Raw genomic sequence first — 23,573 nt, 5'->3', positions numbered from 1 at the left:
GTACCAGGCGAGGTAGTAAACATCTCCTAGCCACTGTGATGATGATGATGATGAGACACGCAGACTTCAAATATACAGCAGCAGCAGGCGTCGTCAGGGTCGGGATCGAACCGACGACCTCCTGTAGACCAGGCGATGTAGTTAACATCTCCTAGCCACCGTGATGATGATGATGAGAGAGAAACGCAGACTCAAAATATACAGCAGCAGCAGGCGTCGTCAGGGGTTGGGATGGAACCCACGAACCCACGACCTCCTGCGTACCAGGCGAGGTAGTCAACATCTCCCAGCCACCGCGAGCTCACAGTCTAAATGGAGCTCTTGAATATCTGGGAGACTATTCACGGCTGCTATCGAGTAACGGGGGGGGGGGGGGGGGCAAATCCCCTTCGCAGAAGACGCAGCGGCAATGGCAGCCGAAAATAACCACGTGCAGTGACGCACGTCCATCATACACACAGAACCCTGTCACGTGGTGACGTACACACAGCACACGATCACGTGGTGACGTACACACAGCACGGTCACGTGGTGACGTACACACAGCACACGGTCACGTGGTGACGTACACACAGCACGGTCACGTGGTGACGTACACACAGCACGGTCACGTGGTGACGTACACACAGCACACGGTCACGTGGTGACGTACACACAGCACACGGTCACGTGGTGACGTACACACAGCACACGGTCACGTGGTGACGTACACACAGCACACGGTCACGTGGTGACGTACACACAGCAGACGGTCACGTGGTGACGCACACACAGCAGACGGTCACGTGGTGACGCACACACAGCAGACGGTCACGTGGTGACGCACACACAGCACACGGTCACGTGGTGACGCACACACAGCACACGGTCACGTGGTGACGTACACACAGCACACGGTCACGTGGTGACGTACACACAGCACACGGTCACGTGGTGACGTACACACAGCACACGGTCACGTGGTGACGTACACACAGCAGACGGTCACGTGGTGACGCACACACAGCAGACGGTCACGTGGTGACGCACACACAGCAGACGGTCACGTGGTGACGCACACACAGCACGGTCACGTGGTGACGTACACACAGCAGACGGTCACGTGGTGACGTACACACAGCACGGTCACGTGGTGACGTACACACAGCACACGGTCACGTGGTGACGTACACACAGCACACGGTCACGTGGTGACGTACACACAGCAGACGGTCACGTGGTGACGCACACACAGCACACGGTCACGTGGTGACGCACACACAGCAGACGGTCACGTGGTGACGTACACACAGCACACGGTCACGTGGTGACGCACGTGGTGACGTACACACAGCACACGATCACGTGGTGACGTACACACAGCACACGGTCACGTGGTGACGCACGTGGTGACGTACACACAGCAGACGGTCACGTGGTGACGTACACACAGCACACGGTCACGTGGTGACGCACACACAGCACACGGTCACGTGGTGACGCACGTGGTGACGTACACACAGCAGACGGTCACGTGGTGACGTACACACAGCACACGGTCACGTGGTGACGTACACACAGAACACGGTCACGTGGTGACGCACACACAGCATACACACAGCATTCTCTCGCTCTCACGAGAGGGGACGACTCTGAGGTGCCAGGAGGGGGAGGAGGCACCACAGACGAGGAGAGGGAAGGAGGCAGCAGCAACAGCGGTGGCAGCAGGAGCAGCAGTAGCAGCAGCAGCAGCAGTGGCAGCAGTAGCAGCAGCAGCAGCAGTGGCAGCAGCAGTGGCAGCAGTAGCAGCAGCAGCAGCAGTGGCAGCAGCATCAACAGTGGCAGCAGCATCTGCAGTAGCAGCAACAGCACCAGTAGCAGCAACAGCAGCAGTGGTAGCAACAGCAGCAGGAGCAGCAGCAGGAGGAGCAGCAGTAGCAGGGGCAGCCACGTGGTGGCGGTGGTGGTTAGAAGGCCGCGCTGCAGTGGCGTGCGCTGCGCATGAATGAATGCAAAGTTCACCACCAACAACCAACACATTTTACTACACCACATTTACCACAACCACCACAATTATGAGCACAACCTCAACCACAATAACCATAATACCTCCACCACCACCACCACCACCAACAACCAACACATTTACCACAACAATTATGAGCACAACCTCAACCACCATAACCATAATACCTCCACCACCGCCTCCAACTCCACCACCACAACCATCACCACGAGAACCTCCAACACAACCATAACTACTACACCACTACCACCTTCACCACAATTACTACCACCACCATCATCACCACCAGCAGCGTCTCCTCCTCCACCACCAACCACCACCAACCACAACCACCACCGCAATGACCACCACCGCCTCCACCACCACCGCCTCCACCACCACCCACCCACCATCCTACACCACCCACTACCACCCACCAATAGCACCCACCACCCTACACCACCCACCAATAGCACCCACCATTCTACACCACCCACTTACACCCACGACGACCAACCCACACTCAAACATTCACCCCCGCCCCCCAATCTTCCACCACCCCCACCCCTAAACCTTCCACCACCCCCACCCCTAAACCTTCCACGCCCCCAACTTTCCATCCCCCCCCCCCCCACTTTCCTCCCCTCCCTCCCCCCACTTTCTTCCTTCCCCCCAAACTCGTCCTTCAAAGGCGGCCTCCGTAATGAATGACAACACCACCACCACTCACCACCATCACCATCACCACCACAACCACCAATTACTACCACCACAACCAACAATTACCACCACCACTCACCACCACCACCCCCCACCACCACCACCACCCCCCACCACCACCACTCTCCACCACCACCCTCCACCCGAATGGAGCCTGCAGGGCAGGGCGAGACGCCCTGCAGCGGCTTGCTGCTACTACTGCAGCAGCAGCAGCTACACACACACCTACACACACCTACACACCTACACACAGCTACACCTCCACACACACACACCCTACACCTCCACACACACACACACCTACACCTCCACACACACACACACCTACACCTCCACACACACACACACCTACACCTCCACACACACACACACCTACACCTCCACACACACACACACCTACACCTCCACACACACACACACCTACACCTCCACACACACACACACCTACACCTCCACACACACACACACCTACACCTCCACACACCACACACCTACACCTCCACACACACACACACCTACACCTCCACACACACACACACCTACACCTCCACACACACACCACACCTACACCTCCACACACACACACACCTACACCTCCACACACACACACACCTACACCTCCACACACACACACACCTACACCTCCACACACACACACACCTACACCTCCACACACACACACACCTACACCTCCACACACACACACACCTACACCTCCACACACACACACACCTACACCTCCACACACACACACCTACACCTCCACACACACACACACCTACACCTCCACACACACACACACACACACCTCCACACACACACACACACACACCTCCACACACACACACACACACACACCTCCACACACACACACACACACACCTCCACACACACACACACACCTACACCTCCACACACACACACACACACACCTACACCTCCACACACACACACCTACACCTCCACACACACACACCTACACCTCCACACACACACACCTACACCTCCACACACACACACACACACACCTCCACACACACACACACACCTACACCTCCACACACACACACACAGCTACACCTCCACACACACACACACAGCTACACCTCCACACACACACACAGCTACACCTCCACACACACACACAGCTACACCTCCACACACACACACAGCTACACCTCCACACACACACACAGCTACACCTCCACACACACACACAGCTACACCTCCACACACACACACACCTACACCTCCACACACACACACACCTACACCTCCACACACACACACACCTACACCTCCACACACACACACACCTACACCTCCACACACACACACACCTACACCTCCACACACACACACACCTACACCTCCACACACACACACACACCTACACCTCCACACACCTACACCTCCACACACCTACACCTCCACACACCTACACCTCCACACACCTACACCTCCACACACACACACACACCTCCACACACACACACCTACACAGCTACACCTCCACACACACACACACACACCTCCACACACCTACACACCTCCACACACACACACACCTCCACAGCTACACCTCCACACACACACCTACCTACACACCCACCTACACACACACACACACCTACACCTCCACACACACACCTACCTACACACACACCTACCTACACACACACACACACACCTACACCTCCACACACACACACACCTACACCTACACCTCCACACACACACCTACACCTCCACACACACACACACCTACACCTCCACACACACACCTACACCTCCACACACACACACACCTACACCTCCACACACACACACACACCTACACCTCCACACACACTCCTACACCTCCACACACACACACACACACACCTACACCTCCACACACACACACACACACCTACACCTCCACACACACACACACACACACCTACACCTCCACACACACACACACACACACCTACACCTCCACACACACACACACACACACCTACACCTCCACACACACACACCTACACCTCCACACACACACACACACCTACACCTCCACACACACACACACACCTACACCTCCACACACACACACACAGCTACACCTCCACACACACACACACAGCTACACCTCCACACACACACACAGCTACACCTCCACACACACACACAGCTACACCTCCACACACACACACCTACACCTCCACACACACACACACCTACACCTCCACACACACACACACCTACACCTCCACACACACACACACCTACACCTCCACACACACACACACCTACACCTCCACACACACACACCTACACCTCCACACACCTACACCTCCACACACCTACACCTCCACACACCTACACCTCCACACACCTACACCTCCACACACACACACACACCTCCACACACACACACCTACACAGCTACACCTCCACACACACACACCTCCACACACCTACACACCTACACACACACACACACCTCCACAGCTACTCCTCCACACACACACCTACCTACACACCCACCTACACACACACACACACCTACACCTCCACACACACACCTACCTACACACCCACCTACCTACACACACACCTACCTACACACACACACACACACCTACACACACACACACACCTACACACACACACACGCCCCAGCTCGCCCTGACCCGTCTCCCTGCGGCTGTGGCCACGCAGACGACACTTTCTAAGGTTCCGCCCGACTTGGGAGTCATCGGGGCGATGCCCTGCAGCAGTAGCAGCATCAGTAGCAGCAGCAGCAGTAGCAGTATCAGTAGCAGCAGCATCAGCAGCAGCATCAGCAATAGCATCAGCATCAGCAGCAGCAGCAGTAGTAGCAGCAGCAGTAGTAGCAGCAGTAGCAGCAGCAGCAGTAGCAGCATCAGTAGCAGCAGCATCAGCATCAGCAATAGCATCAGCAGCAGCATCAGCAATAGCATCAGCAGCAGCATCAGCAGCAGCAGCAGTAGTAGCAGCAGCAGTAGTAGCAGCAGCAGTAGTAGCAGCAGTAGTAGCAGCAGCATCAGCAGTAGCAGTAGCAGCAGCAGCAGTAGCAGTAGCAGCAGCATCAGCAGTAGCAGTAGCAGCAGCATCAGCAGTAGCATCAGCAGCATCAGCAGCAGCATCAGCAGCATCAGCTACTGCTGATGCTGCTGCTGATGCGGAAGCTTAGAAAGTGTTGTCTGTCGGCTGCGTGACCAAACCTGCAGGTCGACTCAGCCTCAAATGAGTACCTGGTGCGGTGTGTAGTGAACATCGCCACTGGGGAAACAAAGGCGGCCGGGCGTGGTGCTGGCCACCCACCCCCTCGTGTGCCGTGCCGGCCTTCATAGGTGCTCGCTAACAGCACTTGCCCCTACAGTCTGTTAAGGCTATATGGGGGATCTTTGTCTTTGTGTATAGGTGTGTGTGTAGGTGCGTGTGTAGGTGCGTGTGTAGGTGCGTGTGTAGGTAGGTGCGTGTGTAGGTGCGTGTGTGTGTGTAGGTGTGTGTAAGTGCGTGTGTAGGTGCGTGTGTGTGTGTGTAGGTGTGTGTGTGTAGGTGTGTGTAGGTGCGTGTGTAGGTGCGTGTGTAGGTGCGTGTGTGTCACTGTGTGTGTGTTTTGTAGGGAGTGGTGGTCCAGCGGTTAGCGATACGCTGCGCTACAAACCTGGCGACCCGAGTTGGATTCCCGCTCACGGCTAACACCAGTGACGATTATCTGAACCAGTCTTGGGCCTCCCCTAGGTCGACTCAGCCTCAAATGAGTACCTGGTGCGGTGTGTAGTGAACATCGCCACTGGGGGAGACAAAGGCGGCCAGGCGTGGTGCTGGCCACCCACCCCCTCGTGTGCCACAGTGACCACCTTTGTAGGTGCTGCTACAACTCCCTCGCTAACAGCACTTGCCCCTGCGGTCTGTGCGAGGCTACAAGGGGAACCTTTGTCTCCACACCAATTTCGAGCCTCAAGTGAACCCAAATCATTACTCAGAAGGGCGAGGCTCATAATGGCCGTGTCAGAGACACCGAGAGCCTGGGTTCGAGCCCTGGGCCTGGGTGTGTCTGTCTCTCTGTGGGGTACACTCAGCCAGAGACACCGAGAGTCTGGGTTCAATCTCTGGGTCTGGGTGTCTCTCTCTCAGGGGTTTCACGATGGCCGTGTCAGAGACACTGAGAGCCTGGGTTCAATCCCTGGGTCTGGGTGTGTGTCTCTCAGTGGGTTCACTAAGCCAGAGACACAGAGTCTGGTTTCAAGGCCTGGGTCTGGGTGTCTCTCTCTCTCAGTGGGGTTCACTCAGCCAGAGACACTGAGAATCTGGGTTCGAGCCCTGGGTCTGGGTGTGTCTCTCTCAGTGGGGTTCACTCAGCCAGAGACACACAGAGTCTGGGTTCAATCCCTGGGCCTGGGTGTATCGGTCTCAGTGGGTTCACTAAGCCAGAGACACACAGAGTCTGGGTTCAATCCCTGGGTCTGGATGTCTCTCTCTCAGGGGTTTCACGATGGTCGTGTCATAGACACTGAGAGCCTGGGTTCAATCCCTGGGTCTGGGTGTCTCTCTCTCATCATCATCACGGTGGCTAGGAGATGTTGACTACGTCGCCTGGTCTACAGGAGGTCGTGGGTTCCATCCCGACCCTGACGATGCCTGCTGCTGATATGTATGTGGAGTCTGCGTCTCTCTCCCCGTGGTGGTCGCTGCGTGGATTTGTCTCCGGCTCCTCCGGCTTTCCCCCTCCACGTTTAGAGTCAACATCAGCAGCAGCACCACGTGGTGCAGAGGATGTGGCTGCCGTTGTAGATGTCCACGTGGTGACGGTGGTGACAGTGGTGGTGATGGTGGTGGTGGTGTCAGCCGCTGTCGATCTCCACGTGGTGACGATGATGACGACGGTGGTGGTGATGATGACGATGGTGGTGGTGTCAGCCGCTGTCGATCTCCACGTGGTGACGATGATGACGACGGTGGTGGTGATGATGACGATGGTGGTGGTGTCAGCCGCTGTCGATCTCCACGTGGTGACGATGATGACGACGGTGGTGGTGGTGGTGGTGATGGTGATGGTGTCAGCCGCTGTATATCTCCACGTGGTGATGATGACGACGACAGTGGTGGTGGTGGTGGTGATGATGGTGATGATGACGATGGTGGTGGTGTCAGCCGCTGTGTTGAGCTGCTCCCATTGGTGGTGGCCAGGCGGCTTCTGGAAGCCGAACTACACAGCTCACCTGGGTCACGTGGACATTGTCTAGTCGACTTTCATTGGTCACAGACTGTTGGGGCAAAATGCTGTGAACAAGTAGCAGCAGCACCTTAACGGAAGGCAGGAAATGCCCACGAGGGGGTGGAGGTGGCCAGCACCACGCCCGGCCGCCTTTGTCTCCCCAGTGGCGATGTTTGCTACACACCGCACCAGGTACTCATTTGAGGCCGAGTCGACCTAGGGGAGGGCCCAGGACCGGTTCAGATAATCGTCACCGGCGGTGTTGGTGGCCGTGAGCGGGGAATCGAACTCGGGTCATAGCCGGGTTCGTAGCGCAGCGTGGCGCTAACCGCTGCACCACCGCTCCTGGCACGCACGCGCCCTGGGCCGACTGACAAACCCATTGATTGAGAAACTGCTTTGTGCGTCTCGTTTGTCGTCCTTCCCCCCGGCACCAGCGATTAGCACGGCTCGCTACGTGCGGGGCGAGAGAGGCGTTCAACATAGGGACACATGACATGCACACGACACGCAAGCTACATGCAAGCTACATGCACGACACACGCACACACACTCACACTACACACACTACACTACACACTGACACTACACGCACACTACACACACACACACACAACACGCACACTACACACACACTCACTCACACTACACACACACACGCTACATGCATGACACACACACACTACACACACACACACGCGCACTACACACTGACACTACACGCACACTACACACTGACACTACACGCACACTACACACACACATGCTACATGCACGACACACACTACACGCACCACACACTACACGCACACACCACACCACGCACACTACATGCACGCTACATGCACACACTACACTACACGCAAGCTACACGCAAGCTACACGCAAGCTACACGCATGGCCGTGTGGAACCTACGATGGCAGCACGGACAAGACCCTTGGCACGAGGCTCAGGGTCTTGGCCGTCTCCGTCAGTGTGTTCACAATGGCCGTGTCAGTGTGTGTGCCAGTGTGTGTGTGTGTGTGTCTGTGTGTGTGTGTGTGTCAGTGTGTGTGTGTGTGTGTCAGTGTGTGTGTGTGTGTGTCAGTGTGTGTGTGTGTGTGTCAGTGTGTGTGTGTGTGTGTCAGTGTGTGTGTGTGTGTGTCAGTGTGTGTGTGTGTGTGTCAGTGTGTGTGTGTCAGTGTGTGTGTGTGTGTCAGTGTGTGTGTGTGTCAGTGTGTGTGTGTGTGTGTCAATGTGTGTGTGTGTGTGTGTCAGTGTGTGTGTGTGTGTGTGTCAGTGTGTGTGTGTGTCAGTGTGTGTGTGTGTCAGTGTGTGTGTGTGTGTCAGTGTGTGTGTGTGTGTCAGTGTGTGTGTGTGCCAGTATGTGTGCCAGTGTGTATGTGCCAGTGTGTATGTCAGTCCGTGTGTCAGTCCGTGTGTCAGTCCGTGTGTCAGTCCGTGTGTCAGTCCGTGTGTCAGTGCGTGTGTCAGTCCGTGTGTCAGTCCGTGTGTGTCAGTGTGTGTGTGTCTGCCAGTGTGTGTGTGTCAGTGTGTTCACAATGGCCGTGTCAGTGTGTGTGTGTCAATGTGTGTGTCAGTGTGTGTGTGTGTCAGTGTGTGTGTGTGTCAGTGTGTGTGTGTGTCAGTGTGTGTGTGTGTCAGTGTGTGTGTGTGTCAGTGTGTGTGTGTGTCTGCCAGTGTGTGTGTGCCAGTGCGTGTGTCAGTGTGTGTGTGTGTGCCAGTGCGTGTGTGTGTGCCAGTGCGTGTGTGTGTGTCAGTGTGTGTGTGTCAGTGTGTGTGTGTCAGTGTGTGTGTGTCAGTGTGTGTGTGTCAGTGTGTGTGTGTCAGTGTGTGTGTGTCAGTGTGTGTGTGTGTCAGTGTGTGCTTGTGTGCGTGCGTGTCAGTGTGTGCGTGTGTGTCAGTGTGCGTGCGCGTGCGTGCGCGTGCGTGTGTCTGTGTGTATGTCAGTGTATGTCAGTGTGTGCCAGGAGCGGTGGTGCAGCGGTTAGCGCTACGCTGCGCTACGAACCCGGCGACCCGAGTTCAATTCCCGCTCACGGCCACCACCACCGCCAGTGACGATTATCTGGACCGGTCCTGGGCCTCCCCTAGGTCGACTCAGTGTGTAGCAAACATTGCCGCTGGGAAGACAAAGGCGGCCGGGCGTGGTGCTGACCACCCACCCATCAAATTGTTGTCCCGGCCTTCATGAGGCACAGCACTTGCCTCTAAAGGTCCGTCACGAAAAAAAACCGATGAACCACGTGACCACGTGACCAGGTGACCAGGTGACCACGTGACCAGGTGTAGCTCGGCTTCCAGAAGCCACCTGGCCACCACCAATGGGAGCAGCTTAACACAGCAGCTGACACCACCACCATCGTCATCGTCATCATCATCACCACCATCACCACCACCACCACCACCGTCGTCATCATCGTCACCACGTGGAGATCGACAGCGGCTGACACCACCACCACCACCATCGTCATCATCACCACCACCACCACCATCACCACCACCACCACCACCGTCATCATCGTCATCATCGTCATCATCGTCACCACGTGGACATCTACAGTGGCTGACACCACCGTCACCACCGTCACCACCGTCACCACCGTCACCACCGTCACCACCGTCACCACCGTCACCACCGTCACCACCGTCACCACCGTCACCACCGTCACCACCGTCACCACCGTCACCACCGTCACCACGTGGAGATAGACAGCGGCTGACACCACCACCACCACCACCATCCTCTGCACCACGTGGTGCTGCTGCTGATGTTGACTCTAAACGTGGAGGGGGAAAGCCGGAGGAGCCGGAGACAAATCCACGCAGCGACCACCACGGGGAGAGAGACGCAGACTCCACATACGCAGCAGCAGCAGCAGCAGGCGTCGTCAGGGTCGGGATGGAACCCACGACCTCCTGCGTAAGAGGGGGACCCCCCCCCCCCTTGTGTTTGGAGGTTCACAATGGCCTCCATGTCGAGATTTGTGTTGAACTTCTCTCGCACCGCACGGAGCCAACCGAGGTGCCGGGGGGGGGGGGAGGACAACAACAACAACAAAACAACACGAAACACGACAACAACAACACGACAACAACAACACGACAACAACAAGGGGTAGTTATAGATAAATTTGTCCTGACCTCCCCCTCCCCTCCATCCCATCCCCCCTCTCCTCCCCCCTCTCCTCCCCCCCACCCTGCCCCCCAACCCTGCCCCCCACCCTGCCCCCCACCCTGCCCCCCACCCTGCCCCCCACCCTGCCCCCCACCCTGCCCCCCACCCTGCCCCCCACCCTGCCCCCCACCCTGCCCCCCACCCTACCCCCCACCCTACCCCCCACACTACCCCCCACCCTGCCCCCCACACTACCCCCCACCCCACCCCCCACCCCCCACCCTGCCCCCCACTCTCCATTCCCCCGAAGCGGCATCTCTCACGGCCACTGAACATTGGAAGCAAAAACCCGCACAGTGGCCCTGGCTATTTATACAGCACTCCTGTAGGGTCTGTACAGTACCCCTATAGGGTCCTGTAGGATCTGTAGCGTCTGTACAGTAGTCCTGTAGGGTCTGTACAGTAGTCATGCTTTGGACAGTGACTGTAGGGATTCATATTCGTGGCTCTTATTTCATTACTTCCCTTCTACGTGACGTTACCGAGAAAACCAAGAATATAAAGCCAAAGACTCATCACGCAGAGATGCACACTTCATCAATGAGTCTCTGTGTGTGAGTCTGTGGGTCTCTGTGCGAGTCTATGGGTCTCTGTGTGTGAGTCTGTGGGTCTCTGTGTGAGTCTATGGGTCTCTGTGTGTGAGTCTGTGGGTCTCTGTGTGAGTCTATGGGTCTCTGTGTGTGAGTCTGTGGGTCTCTGTGTGTGAGTCTGTGGGTCTCTGTGTGAGTCTATGGGTCTCTGTGTGTGAGTCTGTGGGTCTCTGTGTGTGAGTCTGTGGGTCTCTGTGTGTGAGTCTATGGGTCTCGGTGCTAATCAATGGGTCTCTGTGTGTGAGTTTATGGGTCTCTGTGTGTGAGTCTATGGGTCTCTGTGCTAATCAATGGGTCTCTGTGTGAGTCTATGGGTCTCTGTGTGAGTCTATGGGTCTCTGTGTGTGAGTCTATGGGTCTCTGTGCTAATCAATGGGTCTCTGTGTGAGTCTATGGGTCTCTGTGTGAGTCTATGTGTCTCTGTGCGAGTCTATGGGTCTCTGTGTGTGAGTCTATGGGTCTCTGTGCTAATCAATGGGTCTCTGTGTGTGAGTCTATGGGTCTCTGTGTGAGTCTATGGGTCTCTGTGTGAGTCTGTGGGTCTCTGTGTGAGTCTGTGGGTCTCTGTGTGTGAGTCTATGGGTCTCGGTGCTAATCAATGGGTCTCTGTGTGAGTCTGTGGGTCTCTGTGTGAGTCTATGGGTCTCTGTGTGAGTCTATGGGTCTCTGTGTGAGTCTATGGGTCTCTGTGTGAGTCTATGGGTCTCTGTGTGAGTCTATGGGTCTCTGTGTGAGTCTATGGGTCTCGGTGTGAGTCTATGGGTCTCGGTGCTAATCAATGGGTCTCTGTGTGAGTTTATGGGTCTCGGTGCTAATCAATGGGTCTGTGTGAGTCTATGGGTCTCAGTGCTAATCAATGGGTCTGTGTGAGTCTATGGGTCTCGGTGCTAATCAATGGGTATCTGTGTGAGTCTATGGGTCTCAGTGCTAATCAATGGGTCTGTGTGAGTCTATGGGTCTCGGTGCTAATCAATGGATCTCTGAGTGAGTCTATGGGTCTCGGTGCTAATCAATGGGTCTGTGTGAGTCTATGGGTCGCAGTGCTAATCAATGGGTCTGTATGAGTCTATGGGTCTCGGTGCTAATCAATGGATCTCTGAGTGAGTCTATGGGTCTCGGTGCTAATCAATGGGTCTGTGTGAGTCTATGGGTCTCAGTGCTAATCAATGGGTCTCTGTGTGAGTCTATGGGTCTCAGTGCTAATCAATGGATCTCTGAGTGAGTCTATGGGTCTCAGTGCTAATCAATGGGTCTGTGTGAGTCTATGGGTCTCAGTGCAAATCCATGGGTCTCTGTGTGAGTTTATGGGTCTCAGTGCTAATCAATGGGTCTGTGTGAGTCTATGGGTCTCAGTGCTAATCAATGGGTCTGCGTGAGTTTATGGGTCTCAGTGCTAATCAATGGGTCTCTATGTGTGAGTTTATGGGTCTCAGTGCTAATCAATGGGTCTGTGTGAGTTTATGGGTCTCAGTGCTAATCAATGGGTCTGTGTGAGTTTATGGGTCTCAGTGCTAATCAATGGGTCTGTGTGTGAGTTTATGGGTCTCAGTGCTAATCAATGGGTCTCTGTGTGATTTTATGGGTCTCAGTGCTAATCAATGGGTCTGTGTGAGTTCATGGGTCTCAGTGCTAATCAATGGGTCTGTGTGTGAGTTTATGGGTCTCAGTGCTAATCAATGGGTCTCTGTGTGTGAGTCTATGGGTCTCGGTGCTAATCAATGGGTCTGTGTGAGAGTCTATGGGTCTCAGTGCTAATCAATGGGTCTCTGTGTGAGTCTATGGGTCTCAGTGCTAATCAATGGGTCTCTGTGTGAGTCTATAGGTCTCTGTGCGAGTCTACGGGTCTCTGTGCGAGTCTACGGGTCTCTGTGCGAGTCTACGGGTCTCTGTGCGAGTCTACGGGTCTCTGTGCGAGTCTACGGGTCTCTGTGCGAGTCTACGGGTCTCAGTGCTAATCAATGGGTCTCTGTGTGAGTCTATGGGTCTCAGTGCTAATCAATTGATCTCTGAGTGAGTCTATGGGTCTCAGTGCTAATCAATGGGTCTGTGTGAGTCTATGGGTCTCAGTGCAAATCAATGGGTCTCTGTGTGAGTTTATGGGTCTCAGTGCTAATCAATGGGTCTGTGTGAGTCTATGGGTCTCAGTGCTAATCAATGGGTCTGCGTGAGTTTATGGGTCTCAGTACTAATCAATGGGTCTCTATGTGTGAGTTTATGGGTCTCAGTGCTCATCAATGGGTCTCTATGTGTGAGTTTATGGGTCTCAGTGCTAATCAATGGGTCTGTGTGAGTTTATGGGTCTCAGTGCTAATCAATGGGTCTATGTGTGAGTTTATGGGTCTCAGTGCTAATCAATGGGTCTGTGTGAGTTTATGGGTCTCAGTGCAAATCAATGGGTCTCTGTGTGATTTTATGGGTCTCAGTGCTAATCAATGGGTCTCTATGTGTGAGTTTATGGGTCTCAGTGCTCATCAATGGGTCTGTGTGAGTTTATGGGTCTCAGTGCTAATCAATGGGTCTATGTGTGAGTTTATGGGTCTCGTGCTAATCAATGGGTCTATGTGTGAGTTTATGGGTCTCAGTGCTAATCAATGGGTCTGTGTGAGTTTATGGGTCTTAGTGCAAATCAATGGGTCTCTGTGTGATTTTATGGGTCTCAGTGCTAATCAATGGGTCTCTATGTGTGAGTTTATGGGTCTCAGTGCTCATCAATGGGTCTGTGTGAGTTTATGGGTCTCAGTGCTAATCAATGGGTCTCTATGTGTGAGTTTATGGGTCTCAGTGCTCATCAATGGGTCTCGGTGTGAGTCTATAGGTCTCGGTGCTAATCAATGGGTCTGTGTGTGCGAGTCTATAGGTCTCAGTGCTAATCAATGGGTCTCTGTGTGTGAGTCTATGGGTCTCGGTGCTAATCAATGGGTCTGTGTGAGAGTCTATGGGTCTCAGTGCTAATCAATGGGTCTCTGTGTGAGTCTATGGGTCTCAGTGCTAATCAATGGGTCTCTGTGTGAGTCTATAGGTCTCTGTGCGAGTCTACGGGTCTCTGTGCGAGTCTACGGGTCTCTGTGCGAGTCTACGGGTCTCTGTGCGAGTCTACGGGTCTCAGTGCTAATCAATGGGTCTCTGTGTGAGTCTATGGGTCTCAGTGCTAATCAATTGATCTCTGAGTGAGTCTATGGGTCTCAGTGCTAATCAATGGGTCTGTGTGAGTCTATGGGTCTCAGTGCAAATCAATGGGTCTCTGTGTGAGTTTATGGGTCTCAGTGCTAATCAATGGGTCTGTGTGAGTCTATGGGTCTCAGTGCTAATCAATGGGTCTGCGTGAGTTTATGGGTCTCAGTACTAATCAATGGGTCTCTATGTGTGAGTTTATGGGTCTCAGTGCTCATCAATGGGTCTCTATGTGTGAGTTTATGGGTCTCAGTGCTAATCAATGGGTCTGTGTGAGTTTATGGGTCTCAGTGCTAATCAATGGGTCTATGTGTGAGTTTATGGGTCTCAGTGCTAATCAATGGGTCTGTGTGAGTTTATGGGTCTCAGTGCAAATCAATGGGTCTCTGTGTGATTTTATGGGTCTCAGTGCTAATCAATGGGTCTCTATGTGTGAGTTTATGGGTCTCAGTGCTCATCAATGGGTCTGTGTGAGTTTATGGGTCTCAGTGCTAATCAATGGGTCTATGTGTGAGTTTATGGGTCTCAGTGCTAATCAATGGGTCTATGTGTGAGTTTATGGGTCTCAGTGCTAATCAATGGGTCTGTGTGAGTTTATGGGTCTCAGTGCAAATCAATGGGTCTCTGTGTGATTTTATGGGTCTCAGTGCTAATCAATGGGTCTCTATGTGTGAGTTTATGGGTCTCAGTGCTCATCAATGGGTCTGTGTGAGTTTATGGGTCTCAGTGCTAATCAATGGGTCTCTATGTGTGAGTTTATGGGTCTCAGTGCCCATCAATGGGTCTCGGTGTGAGTCTATAGGTCTCGGTGCTAATCAATGGGTCTGTGTGTGCGAGTCTATAGGTCTCAGTGCTAATCAATGGGTCTCTGTGTGTGAGTCTATGGGTCTCGGTGCTAATCAATGGGTCTGTGTGAGAGTCTATGGGTCTCTGTGTGAGTCTATGGGTCTCTGTGTGAGTCTATAGGTCTCTGCGAGTCTACGGGTCTCTGTGCGAGTCTACGGGTCTCTGTGCGAGTCTACGGGTCTCTGTGCGAGTCTACGGGTCTCTGTGCGAGTCTACGGGTCTCTGTGCGAGTCACGGTCTCTGTGCGAGTCTGCGGGTCTCTGTGCGAGTCTGCGGGTCTCTGTGCGAGTCTAGGGTCTCTGTGCGAGTCTACGGGTCTCTGTGCGAGTCTAGGGTCTCTGTGCGCAGTCTACGGGTCTCTGTGCGAGTCTACGGGTCTCTGTGCGAGTCTACGGGTCTCTCTGTGCGAGTCTACGGGTCTCTGTGCGAGTCTACGGGTCTCTGTGCGAGTCTACGGGTCTCTGTGCGAGTCTACGGGTCTCTGTGCGAGTCTACGGGTCTCTGTGCGAGTCTACGGGTCTCTGTGCGAGTCTACGGGTCTCTGTGCGAGGTCTACGGGTCTCTGTGCGAGTCTACGGGTCTCTGTGCGAGTCTACGGGTCTCTGTGCGAGTCTACGGGTCTCTGTGCGAGTCTACGGGTCTCTGTGCGAGTCTACGGGTCTCTGTGCGAGTCTACGGGTCTCTGTGCGAGTCTACGCTACGGGTCTCTGTGCGAGTCTACGGGTCTCTGTGCGAGTCTACGGGTCTCTGTGCGAGTCTACGGGTCTCTGTGCGAGTCTACGGGTCTCTGTGCGAGTCTACGGGTCTCTGTGCGAGTCTACGGGTCTCTGTGCGAGTCTACGGGTCTCTGTGCGAGTCTACGGGTCTCTGTGCGAGTCTACGGGTCTCTGTGCGAGTCTACGGGTCTCTGTGCGAGTCTACGGGTCTCTGTGCGAGTCTACGGGTCTCTGTGCGAGTCTACGGGTCTCTGTGCGAGTCTACGGGTCTCTGTGCGAGTCTACGGGTCTCTGTGCGAGTCTACGGGTCTCTGTGCGAGTCTACGGGTCTCTGTGCGAGTCTACGGGTCTCTGTGCGAGTCTACGGGTCTCTGTGCGAGTCTACGGGTCTCTGTGCGAGTCTACGGGTCTCTGTGCGAGTCTACGGGTCTCTGTGCGAGTCTACGGGTCTCTGTGCGAGTCTACGGGTCTCTGTGCGAGTCTACGGGTCTCTGTGCGAGTCTGTGGGTCTCTGTGCGAGTCTGTGGGTCTGCTACCCCCCCCTCTGCCACGCGCAGTCCCGCTCCTCACCCCAGGGGCAAATCCACGACCTCCTGCAGACCAGGCGAGGTAGTCAACATCTCATACCCACCGTGATGATGATGATGATGAGAAAGACGCAGACCTCAAATAAACAGCAGCAGGCGTCGTCAGGGTCGGGATCGAACCCACGACCTCCTGTGCGCCAGGCGAGGTAGTTAACATCTCCTAGCCACCGTGATGATGATGATGATGAGAGAGAGACACGCAAACTTCAGGTATACAACACCCGCACTTACTATCTTCCGTGAAATCGAAACAAATATGAACGTCAACTTTAACCGCCAACTCAGCGCTTGCAAACTGAACCGTGGGACGATTTTGTTCAGAGGAGCAATCCCCCTCGGGATGTAATGAGTCGGTCTCGCGCTGGGAGTGAGTGTCAGTGTGTGTGTGTCAGTGTGTGTGTGTCTGTCTGTCTGTGTGTGTCTGTCTGTGTGTGTCAGTGTGTGTGTGTCACTGTGTGTGTCACTGTGTGTGTGTGTCACTGTGTGTGTGTGTGTCACTGTGTGTGTCACTGTGTGTGTGTGTCACTGTGTGTGTGTGTGTTGTCACTGTGTGTGGTGTCACTGTGTGTGTGTGTGTCACTGTGTGTGTGTGTGTCACTGTGTGTGTGTCACTGTGTGTGTGTCAGTGTGTGTGTGTGTGTCACTGTGTGTGTGTCACTGTGTGTGTGTCAGTGTGTGTGTGTCACTGTGTGTGTGTGTCAGTGTGTGTGTGTGTCAGTGTGTGTGTGTCAGTGTGTGTGTGTCAGTGTGTGTGTGTCAGTGTGTGTGTGTCTGTCTGTCTGTGTGTGTCTGTCTGTCTGTGTGTGTCTGTCTGTCTGTGTGTGTCTGTCTGTCTGTGTGTGTCTGTCTGTCTGTGTGTGTCTGTCTGTCTGTGTGTGTCTGTCTGTCTGTCTGTGTGCCCCGTGTGTCAGTGTCTCTGTCTGTCTGTGTGTCTGTCTGTGTGTCGTGTGTGTACACGTGTGTGTGTCAGTGTGTGTACACGTGTGTGTGTGTGTGTGGTGAGCGGTGGTGCAGTGGTTAGCGCTACGATGCGCTACGAACCCGGCGACCCGAGTTCGATTCCCGCTCACGGCCACCAACACCAGTGACGATTATCTGAACCGGTCCTGGGCCTCCCCTAGGTCGACTCAGCCTCAAATGAGAACCTAGTGCGATGTGTAGTAAATATCGCCACTGGGGAGACAAAGGCGGCCGGGCGTGGCGCTGACCACCCACCCCCTCGTGTGCCACAGTGCCGGTAGCCTTCATAGGCGCTGCTGCTACTCGCTACTAACAGCACTTGCCCCTGCAGCCTGTTAGAAGCTACACGGGGAGGCTTTGTCTTTGTGCAGGACATGAGGAACTAATGTGGTGGACGATGTTTTTGGTAATCGTCCTACGAAGTGGTACACACCCACACTCACTCACACACACACTCACATAGTAACTCACTCACACACTCACATAGTAACTCACTCACACACTCACTCACATAGTAACTCACTCACTCATATAGTAACTCACTCACTCACACACTCACATAGTCACTCACTCACACACTCGCATAGTAACTCACTCACACACTCACATAGTCACTCACACACTCACTCACATAGTAACTCACTCACTCACACACTCACATAGTCACTCACTCACACACTCGCATAGTAACTCACTCACACACTCACATAGTCACTCACTCACACACTCACATAGTCACTCACTCACATAGTAACTCACACACACACACTCACATAGTAACTCACTCACACACTCACATAGTAACTCACTCACACACTCACATACATAGTCACACACTCACTCACACACTCACATAGTCACTCACTCACTCACATAGTAACTCACTCACACACTCGCATAGTAACTCACTCACACACTCACTCACATAGTCACACACTCACTCACACACTCACATACTCACTCACTCACTCACATAGTAACTCACACACACTCACATAGTAACTCACTCACACACTCACATAGTAACTCACTCACACACTCACATAGTAACTCACTCACACACTCACATAGTAACTCACTCACACACTCACATACATAGTCACACCCAGTCACCCACACTGACCCAGTCACTCACTCACCCAGTCACTCACTCACAACACCCACCTCACACTCACTCACATACATAGTCACACACATTCACACTCACTCACACTCTCACTCACCCAGTCCCTCACACTCTCACTCACACTCTCACTCACACAGTCACTCACCCAGTCACCCAGTCACTCACAGTCACTCACCCAGTCACTCACACACCTACTCACACACCTACTCACACACTCACTCACACACCCAGTCACTCACACACCCACTTACAAATAACACAAACCAATACAACTTTGCTCCTGAATGGACCATTACATGTGCTGTGTATACGAGATACACACCAGGCGACGTTTCGGGCTATGACCCTTCTTCATAGCACCAACTCACCCACCCACCTCGCTCCCACCAATTCACCAACCCACCCACCAAATCACCCACCAACCCACCCACCAATGCACCAACCCACCCACCAATTCACCAACCCACCCACTCACCCACAAATTCACCCACCCACAAACCCCCTCACCCACCCACCAATTCACCCACCCACAAACCCACTCACCCACCAACCCACCCACCAATTCACCAACCCACCCACTAACCCAGCCACCAATTCACCCACCCACCAATTCACCCACCCACCAATTCACCCACCCACCAACCAACCCACCCACCAACCCACTCACCCACCAACCCACTCACCCTCCAACCCACTCACCCTCCAACCCACTCACCCACCAACCCACTCACCCACCAACCCACTCACCCTCCAACCCACTCAAACCCACCCACCCACCCAAACCCACCCAAACCCACCAACCCACCCACCAATTCAGCCACCCACAAACCCACCCACTCACCCCACAAATAACACTAAATCCCAACACGCTCGTAAGTGACACCGCGTGTGTTGATCTTACATGATATAAACAGGCGACGTTTCGGGGCAAGACCCTTCAACAGATCACACACAGATCCAAGTCACTCACCAGCCATGGTGTCCTTTCTTGTATCGCGTTGTCTCTCTCTGTGCGTGTGTTGGGGTCACGGTGTGTGTGTGTGTGTTGGGGTCACGGTGTGTGTGTGTGTAGGTGTCACAGTGTGTGTGTGTGTAGGTGTCACAGTGTGTGTGTCACAGTGTGTGTGTGTGTGTTGGGGTCACGGTGTGTGTGTGTGTGTGTTGGGGTCACGGTGTGTGTGTGTGTAGGTGTCACAGTGTGTGTGTGTGTAGGTGTCACAGTGTGTGTGTGTAGGTGTCAGTGTGTGTGTGTGTGCATGCAGTGTGTCACTGGTACAGTGCGGACACGTGTGATGTGTGTGTCACTGGTACAGTGTGTGGAGTGCGGGTGATGCCACTGCCGCCGCTGCTGCTGATGCTGCCGCTGATGCCACTGCCGCTGATGCCACTGCCGCTGCTGATGATGCTGCTGATGCTGCCGCTGCTGCTGCTGCCGCTGCTGATGATGCCGCTGCTGATGTTGCTGCTGATGCCGCTGGTGGCACCGCGAGTGAAGAGGGAAGCTGCCACAGCGCCTCTCTTCCGCGTTTATAGGCACGCGTCACGCGGGGGAGGGGCTGGGAGGGGGAGGGGCTGGGAGGGGGAGGGGCTGGGAGGGGGAGGGGCTGGGAGAGGGAGGGGCTGGGAGGGGGAGGGGCTGGGAGGGGGAGGGGCTGGGAGAGGGAGGGGCTGGGAGGGGGAGGGGCTGGGAGGGGGATGGGCTGGGAGGGGGAGGGGCTGGGAGAGGGAGGGGCTGGGAGGGGGAGGGGCTGGGAGGGGGAGGGGCTGGGAGGGGGAGGGGCTGGGAGAGGGAGGGGCTGGGAGGGGGAGGGGCTGGGAGGGGGATGGGCTGGGAGGGGGAGGGGCTGGGAGAGGGAGGGGCTGGGAGGGGGAGGGGCTGGGAGGGGGAGGGACTGGGAGAGGGAGGGGCTGGGAGGGGGAGGGGCTGGGAGGGGGATGGGCTGGGAGGGGGATGGGCTGGGAGAGGGAGGGGCTGGGAGAGGGAGGGGCTGGGAGGAGGAGGGGCTGGGAGAGGGAGGGGCTGGGAGAGGGGAGGGGCTGGGAGAGGGAGGGGCTGGGAGAGGGGCTGGGAGGAGGTAGTGTGATGGGGGTAGTGTGATGGGGGCGAGGTGATGGGGGTAGGGTGAGTGTGATGTGGACATCCCTGCCGCACCCCAAGGTGTACAGGGAATGGCTCCGACTCCCGGCCACGTAGTTTCACCCGGGCCCGCTCACCATCATGAAGTGTCCTTAATGATCGTGAGCAGAGGGTCAGGGACTCTGAAAGCACGAAGAACAACCCAGAGCCCAGGCCTACTGATGGTATCATAGGCCTTGACCAGGTCAATAAAGCAGAGATGTAGGTCTTGTTGGAATTCCCTACACCTCTGCTGTAGCAGACGGACAGAAAATATGGCATCTGGGCAGGAACGTCCTTTTCTGAAACCGCATTGGGGCTCCGCAAGCCTCTCCTCAGCGTGCCTGGCAAGGCGATGTTGAATAATCCTTGCCAGGACCTTTCCCGGCCTCACACTGAGGAGGAGTGAAATGCCCCTGTAGTTGTTACAGTCTGTAGGTCCCCCTTTCTTAAACAGGGGGAACCCAACCAGGGCACCATTCCAATCCTGCGGAACCCGTCCAGCGGTCCACACTGTTGTGACGATGCCACGTAGGGCAGTCTGTGCACAGACGCCACCCTCCCAGGGCAGTTCGCTTGGGAGATCATCTCCGCCCGGCGCTTTTCCTGGTCTCGGACCTTTCTCAACAGATGGCGCCTCCACCAGCCTACCCACCCACCCACTCACGCTCCCCCTGAGAGAGAGATACCCAGACCCCGGGCTTGAACCCAGCCTCTCAGTGTCTCTGACACGGCCATCGTGAACCCCCTGAAAGAGAGAGAGACACCCAGACCCCGGGCTTGAACCCAGACTCTCAGTGTCTCTCACACGGCCATCGTGAACCCCCTGAGAGAGAGAGAGAGAGAGACACCCAGACCCAGGGCTTGAACCCAGGCTCTCAGTGTCTCTGACACGGCCATCGTGAACCCCCTGAAAGAGAGAGAGACACCCAGACCCCGGGCTTGAACCCAGACTCTCAGTGTCTCTCACACGGCCATCGTGAACCCCCTGAGAGAGAGAGAGAGAGACACCCAGACCCAGGGCTTGAACCCAGGCTCTCAGTGTCTCTGACACGGCCATCGTGAACCCCCTGAGAGAGAGAGACACCCAGACCCAGGGCTTGAACCCAGACTCTCAGTGTCTCTGACACGGCCATCGTGAACCCCCTGAGAGAGAGAGACACCCAGACCCAGGGCTTGAACCCAGACTCTCAGTGTCTCTGACACGGCCATCGTGAACCCCCTGAGAGAGACACCCAGACCCAGGGCTTGAACCCAGGCTCTCAGTGTCTCTGACACGGCCATCGTGAACCCCCTGAGAGAGAGAGACACCCAGACCCAGGGCTAGAACCCAGACTCTCAGTGTCTCTGACACGGCCATTGTGAACCCCCTGAGAGAGAGACACCCAGACCCAGGGCTTGAACCCAGACTCTCAGTGTCTCTGACACGGCCATCGTGAACCCCCTGAGAGAGAGAGACACCCAGACCCAGGGCTTGAACCCAGGCTCTCAGTGTCTCTGACACGGCCATCGTGAACCCCTCCCGCTCGCTCGCAGGCAGCGGGCTACTTTCTCAAATACTTGAGGCGCCACGGGCCCGGCAAGCTGGCAACCCGTGACGTTATCCTGGACCTCAGACGACCGCCCGGCAAAATGGATTCCCGCGGGGTCAGAGGTCGCGGCGCGGCTCTTTCCCTTGTTGTAGGTCGCCATGTTGGTGCAGCTACAGGGCGATTCGTGACCGCGAGCGACTGGGGCAGCCTCCACCCCCTCGGCAACCCGCGGCCACCACCGCCTCGACCTTTGCTTCATCATCGGCATTGCCTGGCATCCCTCCACCGATGTTCATCTTCGGTGTGGGGCGTCAGGCACCACCAACACCACCACCACCATTCCTCGCCTCTCGTCGATGGGGAGGTGAGCCACATCTCACCGCCGCGCTCCCACGCCCCCTTCATTCTCTTGTTCAGAAGAAGAGCCACTCCCTGTTGTTTGGCAGTCTCCTGCCCCGGGTTGAGGACTGTCCACCCCTCATGGTGGCAGGAGCCAGAGCCGGTCCACCGGACCTCCTGAACAGGGGCGGTTTCTTCATTAGGGCGATTGGGCGACGCACCACCAATGTCATTCAACCACAGAGTCACGCTAGCCGTCACTGCAGCCTCTGGATATAGTCCAATCAGCGTCATGCTACGTTCTGTGGAGTACCGCCTCTTTTTGGGCGATTTCACTCCGGCTGAGAATCGCCCCGAGTGGCCCCATAGACTTACATTCAAAGATGTTTTTTTTCGAACGGGGGCGCTCCAATGCATTCTCTATGGCTTCCGGGAGGGCAAGCCCTAACGTGCTTACGTCATCATACGTGTAAC

The 23,573-nt window shown here is 55.4% G+C and overlaps 1 protein-coding gene across 1 annotated transcript in view; it reads right to left on the bottom strand.

The window, feature by feature from the left end:
• Nucleotides 1-20,627, bottom strand: part of LOC133360908 (glycogenin-1-like) — a 32,579-nt gene extending 11,952 nt beyond the window's left edge. The window contains exon 1 of the mRNA XM_061579790.1: nt 20,083-20,627. Within this exon, the coding sequence (XP_061435774.1) occupies nt 20,083-20,089 (7 nt within the window). The 5' untranslated portion in view covers nt 20,090-20,627. The remainder of the gene's footprint in view (nt 1-20,082) is intronic.
• Nucleotides 20,628-23,573: the final 2,946 nt, after the last annotated feature.

This window comes from Lethenteron reissneri, chromosome 70 (assembly GCF_015708825.2).
Source record: "Lethenteron reissneri isolate LAM-NWPU_2019-01 chromosome 70, ASM1570882v1, whole genome shotgun sequence".
Taxonomy (NCBI): Eukaryota; Metazoa; Chordata; class Hyperoartia; order Petromyzontiformes; family Petromyzontidae; genus Lethenteron; species Lethenteron reissneri.
Note: the sequence above shows the minus strand (reverse complement) of the source record. Positions and strands in the feature narration are given on the sequence as shown.